This window comes from Pygocentrus nattereri, chromosome 4, assembly GCF_015220715.1.
Source record: "Pygocentrus nattereri isolate fPygNat1 chromosome 4, fPygNat1.pri, whole genome shotgun sequence".
NCBI classification, from domain to species: Eukaryota; Metazoa; Chordata; class Actinopteri; order Characiformes; family Serrasalmidae; genus Pygocentrus; species Pygocentrus nattereri.
This window is the reverse complement of record NC_051214.1, coordinates 1,509,086-1,525,481: the sequence shown is the minus strand read 5'-3', so window position 1 is coordinate 1,525,481 and position 16,396 is coordinate 1,509,086. Positions and strand designations below refer to the sequence as shown.

At 41.2% G+C, this 16,396-nt stretch overlaps 1 protein-coding gene across 1 annotated transcript in view; it reads left to right on the top strand.

The window, feature by feature from the left end:
• LOC108432880 (adhesion G-protein coupled receptor G2-like) overlaps window positions 1-16,396 on the top strand; it is a 28,759-nt gene that overhangs the window by 2,449 nt on the left and 9,914 nt on the right. The window contains exons 4-17 of the mRNA XM_017707006.1: window positions 402-443; window positions 3,105-3,140; window positions 4,058-4,126; window positions 4,327-4,365; window positions 4,508-4,552; window positions 6,117-6,266; window positions 8,942-8,992; window positions 9,331-9,396; window positions 9,564-9,708; window positions 9,831-9,993; window positions 11,472-11,606; window positions 11,756-11,866; window positions 12,410-12,449; window positions 14,943-15,046. Coding sequence (XP_017562495.1) covers window positions 402-443; window positions 3,105-3,140; window positions 4,058-4,126; window positions 4,327-4,365; window positions 4,508-4,552; window positions 6,117-6,266; window positions 8,942-8,992; window positions 9,331-9,396; window positions 9,564-9,708; window positions 9,831-9,993; window positions 11,472-11,606; window positions 11,756-11,866; window positions 12,410-12,449; window positions 14,943-15,046 — 1,196 coding nt within the window. The remainder of the gene's footprint in view (window positions 1-401; window positions 444-3,104; window positions 3,141-4,057; window positions 4,127-4,326; window positions 4,366-4,507; window positions 4,553-6,116; window positions 6,267-8,941; window positions 8,993-9,330; window positions 9,397-9,563; window positions 9,709-9,830; window positions 9,994-11,471; window positions 11,607-11,755; window positions 11,867-12,409; window positions 12,450-14,942; window positions 15,047-16,396) is intronic.

Below are 16,396 nucleotides of genomic sequence, written 5' to 3'. Positions count from 1 at the left end.
AGACCTTCGAGATGAACTGAAGATGCAGTCCAGGACAGCTAAAGAACATCTCAAGCCCAGACTCGTGGACTATGGCTCTAATTAGTGACACAACAGATGTTTTTCTGAGCTCCCTGAATAATTTGAGATCAAAGCAATTGAAAACCTTTCCTGAAATGAAAGACCACCATGCTCAAGCATATGGATGCACGATCCCACAGGATCTAAAGACAGTAATTCTTTTGTTTTCTTTCAGGAAAAAAACGGTTGTTACGTCGTGATTATGACATAAATAACTAGTCATATCTTGAGAAAACTAAAATTGACTCATCATTGGATGATGGAGAAAATAAAAAACGTGAATTCATATTTTGGGGCTTCCATACTTTTAAAAACTCCTTTTTTTCTTTTTTTTTTTACAGCAGAGACATTCAACAAAATTATAACACAAACGACAACTACAGGTACGCAAGCCTAATGACATTGAAGAAGCCCTTTACAGTTGCTTACAGTCTTTTGAGAAGATACAGGCGAACGTGTGAAAAACGCCAAATTTATTTGATTAAAACAGAAAACACACATTTTGTAGCCAGTGACATGAAAAGTCTCAAGTCATCAAATTTGAGACTTGAGACTTGACTCGAGAACATCGATGGAACTGCACCATTTAAGGTGGAATGAAAAATTCCACTACAAAGCTGCTGGCAGAAAAGTTCAAGCTTCACACGTTCACCATCATTTTCTCGTCTTTTCTGTAACACTCCATTGAGCTTGGTCATCTTGGTTTCCGTTGTCATATGAATTCAATTCAAACGCCACTGTTTTTAGCTGGCTGAGCTGTTTAAGTGCTGAGCGAGTCTTTATTCAATCCTGCGTGTCCAATGTTCTCAAAAAATCCTCAATTATCTTCAAATACAACGTTTTTTTTCTTTAACTTCAACAGAACTTTGTTAAATTATTTTCATGTGTAGTGCACTATGCTGTGGGCATACCAGTATATCTGCCACTCTTAAGAAGTTTGGTTCTTCAAAGGTTCTTTGGTAAAGAAAATAGTTCTTAGAAAAAACCATGAACACTCGAAGAACACTTCGCATTATTAAAGGGTTCTTTGAATAATTCAATGGTTTCTTAAATTGATTGAGAATGTTCTGTAGATGCTTTTTGAAAAGGGTTTACCTAGAGCTTGAAATTGTAAGACTTTAAGAACCCTTTAGGCGCTATATAGAACCATCAACAGAACATTAAGAACCCTTTCATGATGCAAAGAGCACTTTAACCGTGCAAAGGGTTCTTTGCACGATGTAGAAGAGCAGGCCACAGCGTTAGGAGCAGCAAGTCGAATTCACAGATATGCAGAACCTCCCAGTTTTTACGGCTGCTGTCGCCGACCCCAACGCCTCCAGCTGTGTGTTCAGCTGATTCGGAATCTTTCAAGACAATCACAACGCATCTGTTATTTTTCCCACCTCTAGTAACCAAAATTTATGTCGAAAGTTCAAGAAAGTAATTACGTTATCTCAGAAAAACATCCATTGTTATGTCATGATTATGACAAATAGATTACATGGACAAAAGTATTGGGACACCTACATGTCACACCTACAGAAGCTTTCATGAATCCCATTCTAAATCCATAGGCTTTATATGGAGCTGGTCCCCCTTTGCAGCTCTAACAGCTTCCACTCTCCTGGGAAGTTTCTACAAGACGTTGGAAAGAGTCTGTGGGAATTTCCGCCCATTCATCCAGAAGAGCATCTGTGAGGTCAGACACTGACGTTGGACGAGAGGTTCTGGCTCACAATCTCCGTTCTAGTTCATCCCAAAGGTGTTGGATAGGGTTGAGGTCAGGGCTCCGTGAAGGCCAATCGAGTTCTTACCCAAACTTCTAGTTCTTCCACAAAGCGGAAGAGTGGAAGGATATAATTGTCCAGAATGCCTTGGTGCTGAGGCTTTAAGATTCCCTTCACTGGAACTAAGGGTTCTAGAGCAACCCCTAAAAAAGCAGCCCCATATTATCATCCCTCCTCCACCAAACTTTACAGCTGGCACAGTGCAGTCAGGCAGGTAACGTTCTCCAAACCCAGACTCGTCCATCAGACTGTCAGATAGAGAAGCTGATGGGTCACTCCACAGAACACTGTTCCACTACTCCAGAGTCCAGTGGTGGCACTTTACTCCAGTCCAGTCGACACTTGGGAATTGCACATTTTGATCTTAGGCTTGTGTGCAGCTGCTCAGCCTTGGAAATCCATTTCATGAGGCTCCTGACACGCAGTTCTTTTGCTGATGTTGCTTCCAGAGGCAGTTTGGAACTATTTAGTGATTCAACAGAGGCTAGACACTCAGCACCTGAACATAATTATTAGAAGGTGTGTCTCAATACTTCTGTCTATACAGTGTAACTAGACATCTCAGAAAAAACTGAAAAATCAACATTATCATGGGAAAACGTGGGATTCCCACATCTAATGCAACACTTCAGACAACTACAGGTACGCACATTGCAAAAGTTTATGGCATTCACACAGCACAGAAGTGCTCCTTACAGTCTTCTGGGAAGATACAGGCTAACATACAAAAAAGAAAATAGAGAAAAGGGTTTTATAGTTAAAGGTGTGGAGAATGGACGTTTTCCCACCCACACCAGTGTGTCATGTTTCCTTAGGCCAAAACACAAAAAAAGCTAAGCGTGAGGAAGACTCTCCAGGCTGACTGGAATCTATAATCCCGTTTAACCCAAAAAACAGAGTCAGAGTCAAAAACAGTCCAAAGGTCAAAACACTACAAAAACCCAAAACCAGCAAAAGCACCAAAGGGAGATCCAGAAGCAGTCAAAGAGCACAGAACAGAGTCAAGGCAATCCAAAACCATAACCAATGAGGAGACCAGGCTCAGCATGCAGGAAAACTGGCAACACTTCACGCTGAGTCAGCGCACTGAAGGTCCTTAAATAGGCAGGCGAAATGAGCTGCAGGTGAGGGGTCAGGGTGCATCGTGGGAGTAAGTCAGTATTCGGGTGAGGCTGACCTCTGGTGGCGAGCACAGGTATCACACCTGACACCAAGTTCTACAATCCAGTATCTCCCTCTGTTCCCCATGTTAATATTTTACATTTACCTTTATAGCTCCAACATCAACAAACCCAGTAGGCTGTGGAAAAGGTATGTATGTATATTTACATGGTGTGTATTTGTTTTTATATATACATGTATGACAAGTTTTAGGACCGTAGGCGGTTGATGAGGGAGTCAGTGCCGCCCTGCAGGCATTTATAGGACGGCTGTTAGTTCAGCTGCCTGAGTTTTTCAGTCACGTTTGTATATTTTTGCTCAGTGAGCTACAATATGTTTGAGTGTAGCTGTAGTACGTCAAGTGTGTAAGTACAGCAATCGAATGCAGGCCGTCTAGAGAGTTTTCCATCTGGTCTATAGCAATCCAGTACATCGCTGCTGTCGGAACAAAACCTCGTATCTCCATTTTTGTCTTTTTCTGTTTTTGACGTAATTTGAAAATGCATGTTGGTCTTTATATTGCGTGTAATACTCGTGAAGGATGGACCAAAATAAATGGCCAAAAATTACTTGGGAAAAATTCCAGTTCCACTGACTTACAATGAAAGTAATGTAGGTTTTTTCCTTCTCCTGTAAAGTTACCATTGTGGAGATACGAGGTTTTGATCCGACAGTAGCGATATATAGAAGATTGTTTTATTTGAACTACAGGAATCCAGTAGTTTTATTTAAACTAGACAGTGATGGAGATGTGCCACATTTCTGCAAACAGCAAAACAGTCAGCCACTCAGTTCCTCAAAGCACCTGTGCGCTATGTGTCCAAAAGTATCCTGACAGTCCTTTGCAGTCCTTCTGAAAAAAAATGGAATACCCACCACTTCAGAGGAAAGTCCAGTCTTTACTGCAGGTCTCATTATATAGTAGCTTCCCAGATATCACTTGTTAAAAGTGCAGGGAAACTGGGGCAAACGGTCTCTGAATCCACTCAGTCATTTCAGAAGATGTGTCATAATTACTTAAACACTCAGTCTTAAAAGTCCTGCCTTTCTCTCTGTTTCCTTCACAGGCAAAAATAAACCGTGTGACAACATTTCAAAGCTCTCTAAACGATCCCAGGAATACTTGAAAAAACATCGTGAGTATCCGGACCTTGACGTACGCTTCACAACAAAATATTCCTGTAGTGTAAAAATGACCAGTGAGTTAAAGCTGTGTTCCTAAAGCTGTAAAATTGCGTATAATTTTAACTTTTGATTTCCACTATGCAAATGTAAAAGCTTCCGATTATTTCGCTGTTTAGTTCTAAGTTCCCGTTTTATGCTCTTTCCTTCACAGCCAATATCCTACGACAGCTCGCGGGTTTGTCAGACGTTGGTGGGTATCCAGGGCACCTCTTCCCTCATGCATCTCCACCCTAATGTATACGTATATATCACTGCTCAGTCGTCGTGGACGGATTCGCTGGCTTAATTTTCTTTCCCTCTCTCTCTCTCTCTGTCTCTCTCTCTCTCTTCAGATATTGAAAACTTTCTGCAGTCACTCAATAATACTGATATATACAGTGAGTATTCAGTGCCTTCTTTTTCCTCACATACAGCTGCATTAACGTACATTTCAGAGCACAGAGGTTACGAGCTGTATTTTGGTGCCATGCCGGAGCCGGAGCAACCCAGGCTGTGCCTTACTGAAGGGCACAGCAGCACTACAGTACAGCTCCACGGCAGCCAAAGGGTCCTTCAGCTTCTTCATGTTCTGCTTCTTTGCGCGAAGCACATGTTTTCTGCTAGTCTTCTCTCATTAGTGTCTGCCCTAGAGCCACAAGAGCCAACCAGCTTTACTGTTGTTGTCCTCACAAGAGGCCCCAAATCAACTGTGAATAGAGGGCTGACTCCTTTACTGGTGATTCAAGTTCACAATCAAAAGAAGGCATTATAAACTAGTGAGCTATGGAACCCAACGGGTGATCAGTTGGGCAGTGCCCCACCAACCGTAAGCTTCTGTTAGTCAGAATAGGAACACGGTGCTAGCTGAGCTAATTCTAACCATCTAGTCTCTCAGCACCGTTTATCAATTAGGAACTGGTGTGATGTTGAAGCTTCGACGCTTGTTAAACGGTGGATTTAAAGAATGAACTGAACTCATCTGCCCGTTTTCAGGTTTGGAATAGCGCAGCAGGACACGGCAGCACAATTCCCACACAAACATAGAACCCATCAGTGAAAAGCTGTGCTGTTGCATCATCCCACCGAATGGATCTTTGGCCCGAGCACAGTTAGGTAACGGAGCCAAGAAAATGTGCTGAGCCTGGTTTTTAAGCGTTCCGCATGGAACCATGTCCTTGTAGAAAAGCCACTGGAACACTTACCCTCTGTGCTCAGAACCGGTTGGCCCTGCAATGGGGCAGTCATGGGCTGGAGGTTAGGGAACCAGCCTTGTGAGCAGAAGGTCGACAGTTCGATCCCCTCAGCCGACAGTGCATGACTGAAGTGCCCTTGAGCAAGACACCCAACCCCCAAGTGTGCTTGCTGCCCCTAGTGTGTGCTCATTAGTGTGTGTGTGGTGTTTCACTGCATGGATGGAATAAATGCGGAGGTCTAATTCCTCTGTGTGCAAAACACAGTTGGCTGATGGTTCTGAAGGAAGGAATGAATGAATGAATGGAAAAGAGGCTGTTGTTCTCTCCACTCATTCAGTCATACAGTCTCCACATCCTGAAGGTGTGGCTTGAGATAACCTGAGGTTTGGGAGGAAAGACACACCTGGTGCTCCTTGTCCCACCCGTCTAAGATCCCACGCGTTTCCTTCTACACTTCTCTTTTCACGCAGCGCTGCTTTTGCAACCCACTACTTTCCCATCCTATTTCTCCACCCCAAAAACCGGGAGATGTCCAGGCTTCTCAAATAAACTCGAAGCCGCCGGGTTCCACTTCGCCAACGGGATATAAAGGTGTGTTTTTGCGTGGAACTCAAAGTTCAGATGAGCTTTTTCTGAGTTACCCTGCAAACCTTATATAGTATTTCTAAACGCGCTGCTCAAAATCTTTTAACACCGTCCTTTCATGTTTCATGTTTAATCTTAACACTGTGAACCAATTATTGACCTATTTGTCGTGATTTTCTCTTAGACTGTACATATGCAGACACTGGAATGTGGTTGATAGAAGAAAATGGCACATACCAGCTCCTCTTGACCAGAGATAAAGGAATCAGACCCACACAAAAAATTTACTTCCTAAATGGTGCATGTGGCACAACCGGGCAACCGTGGACGGGAGGTATGTTAAGAATATTTTGGCTTTCTCCTAATTTACAATCTTTAAATTAGTTTACATAAATCCACACTGCACTAAATTACTGGCACCTTCACTAAACTAACCCCTTAAACTCTTAATTTCCAGCTATTGATCCTAAAGTTTATTATCCAGGAGCTCATCTGAATTATTCACTTACCACTAAAAAACTGACATGCAATATCCACCGGTCAGGCATAACATACTGACCACCTCAGTGTTTCTATGCTCATTGTCCATCTTACTGTATAGCTGCACATACCTATACAGTAAGTGGAGCTGATAAGATGGACAGTGAGCGTAGAAACGAGGAGGTGGTCAGAATTTTATGCCTGATCGGTCTGTGTAGTTTTGAGAGTGAGGAAGGGAAATCTTGACCTGTCAGTCGGTCCATAGAGTTGAGGTGGTTAACACAATAGTGGCAAGCCCCTTAAATGGCCAGGGCCCACCAGTGGCCCCAAAGTTTTATTGGACACTTTAGTCCCTGCAGTCACTGAATAATAAGGCACATCTTCACATCCCTGTGATTGCAAAAGCTATTTCCTAGAATCAGACAGTCCACAAAATCACAGACTTCAATGTCAATGAATGGCTCCTAAAATACGAAATAATTTTTACAGTTACTTTTATATAATAATAATAATAATAATAATAATAATAATAAGTGAAAAATGTGTTTTAACACAAGGCATATACACTAGTTTGCGTTACTATATCTGAAATGAACAAATGGTTTAAACAGTCAGTCATTTAAGAAAAAAGCCAGAAAACATTATTTAATCTATATTACACACTGCATAGATTTATATATTATATTTATATATTAGACGCATATTACATGCATTTTATATGCTAGCTCAGTGTCACAGGAATAACGTTTCTTTGTTACAGATCAACTTTTCCTGGTGTTTGGCCTGTTATCACAATGATTTCTCAATATTTCATTAGCCTAATTCCAGTATCTACTATACTGCACAGCGAAATCCACTAATGGCGTTAAAAAAACTTTATTATCCCCAAATTCATGGAACGTCGTCTACCGTCACTTCGAAATGCACGTTAGATTCCACTGTCAACAAAGTAAACGAAAATCTTGAATGACTATAAAACTAATCAAAGCATGATTTACTGAATTCCCAAAGCCTGCTGGACATTCAGCTTGATCCCAAAAAGGCTGTCTGTAGGAATAAATATCTACAGTTTCCCTTTCTAGCTTTGACAAAAGGGACCGTACGTACAAAACCTGTTCTGAGCTGGTCTTGGGTGGTGAGCGTGTCCCTCGCCAGCGGCCGCATTTGATTTTGTTTACGTCAAGAAAAAAAAAAAGAACGTGGAATGATCAGCTGCTTCTACAGAGCTGCAATACCTGGGAAAGTCCAGCATACTGGACATTTGGAATGAGGAGGTTAAAGCCTATCGTTCACCTCCCAGTCCATATATGGAGAACATTTATTTACACCGCCTGCTTTTGTTTAGTAGTAGCCTGATTTTTCTTCAGTATTTCTAGATGTGGCAACAATATTTTTAAGCATATTTGAGTTTGCAGTTGGCACTCAGACAGCTATTGCTAGGCAGCTGATGGGTGGTGTTCTCATTCAAGGCAGTTCAATGTTTTGCTCCTGCAAAAACACTAAAGCCAGGATGAGTTGAATGTACTTTCAACAAGACTGAGGAAACCGGGTGAAGTAAAGTGTAATGAAAACGTGTCATTTGTATTAGGTCAACATAAACCCATGAAATTGTAATTATTTTAATTTAACGTTTAGAAATTGCAATTGAATCATACATTTCATTGGGCAATTAAGAAACTTTTTCGAATTAAGTGACATTGACCACTTTGCCAAACACCAATGGTGGTCACCTACCAACAAAGACCCCAATTCACTAGCAAAGAGGACGATGACCTACACTTTTAGCCAACAACACAAGGTCAGGCAGCTGAGTATAGCATGTATGAAAAGCATACGCCTGAAGAAAAGCTGTCTGGGTGGGATGAAAACACACTGAAGGTCCGTAAAACAAATGGAAAGAGACAATATAATACAAGCAATATGCAAATAGATGGAGCCAGGAGCCAATGGGAAAGAAATATACGTTTTATCCAACAAGATTGTAATGACAAAGCAAACATGTAAGTATATTCTACAGCTCCCGTAGTTTTACTCAGTCTCACACATTAATCCAGCAACATTAATACTAAAAACTATTAAAAGCAACAGAAATGTTGTCATTTTTTTGAATGTGGGGTTTGAAAGCTGCCATGGCAACAGATTCGACTAAATAGCAATAAGTTAAGTCAACTCAAAAATGCCAGCTGAGTGTGCAAAATCATCAAAAATGTTCCCTTAACTCAAAATTGTTGAACTTGTGGGATACACTTGAGTTTTATGTACAACAGACTTCATTTATTTGAGTTAAAACAAATTGCAGGATTACAGTGTAGCAGAAGCCTCGTCTTCTGTTTCTTGTCTCCACAGAAACTCCAAAATTACCTTTTTATGTCTGTCTCATGATTAATAATAATAATAATACTAATACTAATAAAAAATCCACAGACTTTGATTCACGTTTTGTTAGTAAGAACAACAGGAGTGTAAAAATGTAATACAAGCGTTGCCGTAATAAGACGGGGTTGTGTTTTTGTTTTTTTCTCCTCATAGAAAACTTCACAAAATGCACTGGAAATCAAGATCTGGTCTATGAAACGGGAGGTACGGAATACTCAACCCCTGCTGAATGATCAACACTCCAATAATTCATATATCCACGTTGCAATTCTAAACCTCGTATCTCCGTTTTTGTCGTTTTTCAGTTTCCCTTTACATTCTGTGTAAATTTCATGATGAACAGACAAACTGAAAACGACCCAAAATGACTCGGAAAAAATTCTGGTTCCATTGACTTGCATTAAAAGTAGACCATGTTTTTTCCTTCTCCTGTGAAGTGACCATTTCGGAGATACGAGGTTTTGTTCCGACAGCAGCGAAATGCTACTTATGTTGAATTTGTTGAAACTGATGGGCTCAAATAACTGTGTGGAATTTTGCAGGGTGCTATATTACCTGCCTGGATCCAGCTTCGTTTTGCAACAATGCCACATACATAAACTGTGATGGTAAGAAGATTTTAATAGAAATCTGAAAATTCATGGCCTGCCTTACAATCAGCTAGTAATGTGTTCAGCAATGTATCCCGTCCTTGACATGTTATAAGTCGTCTTACTGTGTTGAACAGGTGGCTAGATTATAGGCTTGTTAACGTATATGTATGTTATGATTCTAGACAACCCTTTTAATGATGACAACATCACACTTAACCAGCACCCATTTTGTTCAAAGTGTGGGAGTCCTGTACAAACACCAGACGTACAGATTAATATGGACAACATGTCAATCCCTGATTTAAAGGCAGATACTACGGCAAAGTCGTAAGAAAATGTCAAATATGAAAAGCTTAATAAAATAATAAAATAATTTTTATTAGCATTTACAGCAGTGGCTTTCTCTCCGTCTCTCACTCTCTCTTCATGTCCTTCTCTTCGTTGTTAAGTGAAGTGATGAACAGTGTGACCTCCAAGGTTCTGGAACTGATGGGAAACAAGACCACCGCGTCTGTGACGGTGGGAGACGTGCAGGGGGTTTTTGTGAAGCCTAAAGATCGGACTAAGCTGGAATCCGTCTCGTTCATCTACTCTGAAGGCACAAACCTCAGCGTAAATAAAGGATATCTTTGCTGTGACCCTCTCCTTCTGGACTGTTCCTGAAACACATGAGAGCAGCTTTCTTCGTATTTTGATGGGTACCGGAGATGTGAGCTTCACAGGGCCAGTAGATTAGCTCTGCAGTCCACGTCTGTTGTAAACACGCTGCCTTTCTAATTAAGCAGTAGAACCCGAGAGGGAGTGTTTGTTGTGGATTAACATCCCGGCTGTGATCCGGTTGCTGTAGATCATCACAGCCGTGATGTTATTGGTGTTATACAGCTCCTTCCTCCTAATTAGAGCTCCTTAACGAGCAGCTTGTAGCTATGTCAGAGTAACGAGCTCCGCCCACTCGCTGCTCAGCCGGCAGTTCGTTCTCCAGCTCCTTACACTAAATTCCCAAACTGTCGTCACCACTGAGCAGCTTTTCAGTCGGCAGCTGTGACAGAAGAACAGCTGAACAACCTGGAATCAGCCAGAAATGAACCCAACACCATTCGCCAGACGTGTCTGATCTTCAGAGTCGGACCAAATCAGATTGAGCCATAAAACTGACCCAATATCAGGTTCAGCTCAGTTTGGTCAGTTTCTCCAGATCAGTATTAATGTTGTTTTGTTCCAGCCGGTCTGTGAAGCTTCTTACAGCCCGTTTAGTTTGGCGAATGGTGTTGGGTTCATTTCTGGCTGATTCCAGGTTGTTCAGCTGTTCTTCTGTCACAGCTGCCGACTGAAAAGCTGCTCAGTGGTGACGACAGTTTGGGAATTTAGCGTCGTTGCGTCTTCAGAGTCGGACCAAATCGGCTGTCGGTCAGATGTGGTCTTAACAGCGTCCGTTTTCTGTTTGTGGCAAAGAAGTAAAAACGTTCAGACGGCTTGACAGCTGTCAGAGTCGTTGCTTAGCAACAGCATCTCGGCGGAGCGATGTTATTGGCTTAGTTAGGTAACAATCAAGTAATACTGATACACAAAGTTAACAGGGTTAGCTGTTTGGTTCAGAGCTGTGCACTGACCACCAGCCACACCAGACTGCATTTACTCACTGCAGGGGTTCACTCAGGAAATCTGAGCTGGAAGCATTCACGGAAACATTATTTCAAATACATCATTAAATTGCCCATGCATTTTTCCCTACTGCTATCTGTGATCCCCCAGAGTTAGCCCCATGACAACCACTGCCTAAAACAAACGGGCCTACAAATATCACAGAAAATACATGAACAGTTAGGCTGCTACTTTAGGGATTTACTTACATGTCGTAGGGAATTACATAATTTTGTTTCCTTCTCAACTCACAAAATAAAGAAATTACTCAAAATTATGGTTCATGGATGATGCCAGAATGATATGTTGAATTAAATTCACGGTAATGTGGTGATGTCCATATCTCACAGCGTGACAATAACAGCCCTACTATCACGTTAAATAGTATTAGTGATCTAAACTGTTTGCTCTTTAAAATGTATGAGCCACAAATATTTTCACATTTGCAGATCATCCAAGATAAGACTCAAACTGAAAAGTATCCCATGTTGATCTCGATACCGAAGGAGGCTTTCGAAAAAGCAGCCAACATAGACAACATCACACTGTTCTCCTCTGTGTTCAGATTCCCCAACTTCACAAAGGTACAGAGGGTCTCCACCCAGTGCTTTACTATGATTGTTCAGCGATCGGAGACAGTAAAGTGTTAAGATGGATCACGTAGCGTGAAGTTCAAGAGAGTTTCTTTTGTGGACTAATGACATACAATTCTCTCTCTCTCTCTGTCTGTAAGGATGCTAAGAACAGCACCGTTCTGAATAACGAAGTCTATTCTATTGATATGGGAACCGAAATCACCAACCTGACCAACACAATTAGCTTCATCTTCAGGAGTGTGAAGAAGGTAATTCAGACCTAACCAGATTAAATCTCTCTAACAGCTTTTTCCCTCTGGTTTGCTGCATAGACTAAAAAAAGGCAAAACAAGACATCTGATTGGCCATTTTGTTTAGTAGGTGGCAATGCAACTTTAAAATTTAAGAAAAAAAATTACAACCACGAAAAAATGAAGTATGGAAGAGCGAGTTCTGAGTCAAGTCCAAGCTCGGGATCAAGCAACTTAAAAACTAAACCAGATAACAACAAGACGTGCTCTCTCACACGTATCATTGCTATTCGGTTAACTTGATATTTTAAGGCAGCCACTCAGGACATTTTCAAATCAGTAAACACAAGTCTTTATGATACACACTGTTTTTCTTTAAGAGACCCTCTAAACCCTCCCCTCTCAACTAAAGTTCTACAGTAATTTATTCATTAGTTTACAAAAAATATCGAGAAATGTGCTTTTACATCGTTTGGCTCAATGGAAACGCTTTCATTACAGACGGCAGAAACTATTACATGCTCTAATCTAACCTGATGCTTCTTTCACTCTTCTCTGCAGAAAGACGCCACTCTTCGCTGTCAATCCTGGGATGGAAATGGTTATTGCTTCTTTTTTTTTTTTTTTAACGTTGTACATTAATCATTTTCCTTACATAGCACAATTGTGTTTATTTTTCTTTCTTGTTTTCTAGATTGCATAAAAGGGGTTTATTAGAACTGTGCTACTATTGAGACCAGGGCACAAACATTGTTTAAGAAAGTGTCCTCTTATCAGGAGATCATACGTTTGATTTGATCCCTGGTGATGCTACAGCCATCTGTGGTTGATGTATATAAGTTATGTTTGAAAAAGGACCATAAAGATCACCTGACTTCACTAATGTCAGCAATCCCCCTTCCGGCCACCAGAGGTCTACCTCTCCTATTCCTAACTCTGCATATACATTTACATTTACGGCATTTGGCTGACACTCTTCTCCAGAGCGACTTACAGTTTGATCATTTTACACAGGGAGGCCAAGGTGGTGTTAGGAATCTTGCACAAGGACCCTTATTGGTATAGTGTAGGGTGCTTACCCAGGTGGGGCACTGAACCCCAGTGCTACAGTGTTACCCACTACACTACACCAACAACTCTGCATGTAATCCCCCTTCTGGCCACCAGAGGTCTACCTCGCTTGAGTTTTAACACTGTCACCATGACAACCCTAATGACTGACACCTGATCTTCATTTCCATCCTAATCTGCTCTGCTATACAAACCTCTCAGTTGCACTCACCCTTTGTGAAGTGCTGCCAGTTCCTCTGTCTGCCTTACCAAGCCTTGTTTGTTCACCTGTCTTTGTTGGTATTTTTGACTTTTGCTCTTTGGCCTGTTTCGTGCTCTTGCCCTTTTGCCTGGTTTATCTGACTGCTTTTTGGCTTTTGACCTCTGTTTCTGTCCTCAACTTTTTTTGCCCCTTGAATTTCCCTGTTTTAATAAACCACTTAAAATTTTCACATGGATCCTTCTCAAGTTCCTGAGAATCAATTGTTACAACTAATCGGCTGTAAGCCCAAAACAATATTTTTTACTGACGGTTTTGGCTGGTCAGAGTCCAGATTTAAACCCTAACAGAGAAAATTCAGCAATGTTTCTCAACTGTCTGCAGCCGTAAATGCTGAGTGGATCAGTGCTGACTCTTCTTGTAGTTTCTAATTTGCTGCTAAGACCATTAAATGCTTAATGTTTTGCTATTTTGCTCATCTACTGTGGCTAAACCCAGTTTACAAGCAAAATGCAGCTCAAGGAAAAGTTCAAATGGGTAAATCCATTTTCACTCGAATCTTCCGCCACGTTGTCCAGAAAGTTGTTAAACTCTGTGGGTCTTAGACCGAAAAAGCCTGAGAACCAAAAGCTTTTAACGTTTTTCGTCTACCAGTTTCTACTCCAATGAACCAGAAATCCTTAAAAGACTAAACTATTTCAATCTCACTTTGTTAACGCTTGATCGTGAGCTTTTGTCTCGGATTGGTGTCTTCTACATTAACTTATTACTAGGCATTGAACAAAACAGATTAAAATGATTTGATATCATTTCACAAGGATCAAACATGTTCTATGTGGTACGAAAACATTCCTGTCATGCATCACTGAGTGCGCTTTACGTTCACTTAATAATCCAGTTAGATTTCTGCTACTACCAGCCAATGACCTCAAAGAAGTAGACACGACGTCAACGTGACGCAAAACTCAAACTTCATGCATTAATATGAACATGCATCATCTAGAAAATGAAGAATATTTAAGTTCTTCTTTTCGACGAGCATGTAGTCAGTTCGTGTTGCTCCAAAAGTGTTTCACTGCCATCCAACAGGTGCTGTGTTAAACGTTGCTCGCTTATTTCCAGTACCGTCGTCTGTTTTCACACATGCATAGTCTAAGACGTCCGAAAGAAATCAGAGTAAGAGTTTACGTGTGCTGAGAAATCTGATTACTGAGCTGAAATCCAGCTCTCGCGATCGGACTTTTGGACCTTATTCTGATCCAAGTAATCAGAGTGTGCTGTGTACATGATCGTTTAGATCATCAGATAACTGCAGAAATCCGATTATGATCGGATTATTAAGTGCATGTAAACACACTAATGGTTCATTTGCTTGAACTTGAGTTGAGCTCAGATTCAACGCATTCACGGCGCCATGTGGCGAGTAGCACAGCGACTATTGGCAACGCAGAAGGAGTAACACCCCTCACTGGAACTGAAAAGCTTCTGGCTGCCTCAACACTATCGCTGTCAGTTGTGCTCAAAGGACACTATGACTTTAATAAGCTACATGACAAGTAACTCACAGCTTGCAGAAGAAAATACCTTCTCTAACTTCAATATACCTCTATAAAAATATAGATTTCTGTAACGTATCTGAGGATGTCTTACATTTCCTAATAGAAATAGAAATAAAGAAATAAAGACTACTCTTAAGATCCTTCTTTCATTTGTTCAATTTGTTTTTGTTGAATCCACTCCCACGATTCTCAAACCTGATCTGTTTCTGCATAAACACGTTGTTTTCTGATCTTTCAAACTGACCCCTTCCTCTGCTGCCCCCAGGGTCCAAACCAAACTGGACCACCGATGGATGCAACACCACTGAAACTGGGGACATTGTAACCTGTGAATGTGTACACTTGACCTTCTTCGCTGTGCTGATGGTGGTGAGGTTCCCTTTTGACCATCTACATCAGTAATCAATAGAGAGGGCACGGTAACATTTTATCTACCGATATTGGCGCTGAAACCCTGAGTATCGCCCGATACCACACCAGTACACCACGCCTTTCAAATTTCTTTCTCTCTAAGGTTTAAAATACGCTATTTTTAACTGAAGCACTTGGTTTCACAATAACATATAAACTGACTCTTGTACTTCTTCCCTGAACAGTTAAAGGCAAGAATCTCAAACTACAGACAGAGACCATTTCATACAGCTTGTAAGATTTTAAGTTATCCCTAAACCATCAGGATGATTATTTTGTGCATTGAACCCTAAAAATAAAAACATCGAACAGTTTAACTCCACAGGTTATCACGTGACAGTGTTATGGCTCCCTCAAAGAGGAATTCCAGCAGTTTTCACTATTCGTGCATAATTCAATCACTGAGAGGCAAGCAAAGATAATCAGAATAGTTCAGTGTCTAATGGTTGATTGTAGAGACTCAGACGTCTTTACAGTGGTGGTGATGGGAACCAGGCGTCGCCATGACTACAACACAGATATAGACACTTTATTTCCCATCCAGAACCACCAGAGAACCTACACGAGTCTTCTGAGCTCATATGGAATGTTGGTGATGGAAAATAGTTGAACATCTGGAATAATCAGTTTTCTTTGGGAACTATTTTGCCGCACAATATCCTGCATGTCTCCCTCCACCATTAAAATACTAATGTAAAGCAATTTCTCATCATTCTAACCATTTTGTGTAATGACGTTCTTGTGAAGCAGCTTTTAATGATGCTAAACTCTTCAGACGTCTGGTTCCCATCACCACCACTGTGAACAGTTCTGACTCGGTAAGTTTGTCCAGAATGGAGCGTTTCACACCAAACCGCTCTGAATGGCGTTGTTTACATCATGATGATTTAACTACACAGGAATGAGAAAAAGTGGAAAAGAGTTCCCCTTCAAGGCCTTAACCCTTTCCATTAAATCTATATTTAAGAGTGTTTATGCTCCCGCAGACACCATCTACATTGATCAGGCATATCATTATAACCACCTCCTTAGGTGCACTCTGTAGTTCTACAGTTACAGACTGTAGTCCATCTGTTTCTCTGATACTCTGTTACCCTGTTCTTCAGTGGTCAGGACCCCCATGGACCCTCACAGAGCAGCTACTATTTGGGTGGTGGGTCATTCTCAGCACTGCAGTGACACTGACGTGGTGGTGGTGTGTTACTGTGTGTTGTGCTGGTGCGAGTGGATCAGACACAGCAGGGCTGCTGGAGTTTTTAAACACTGTGTCCAATCACTGTCCATTCTATTAGACTCCTACCTCGTCGG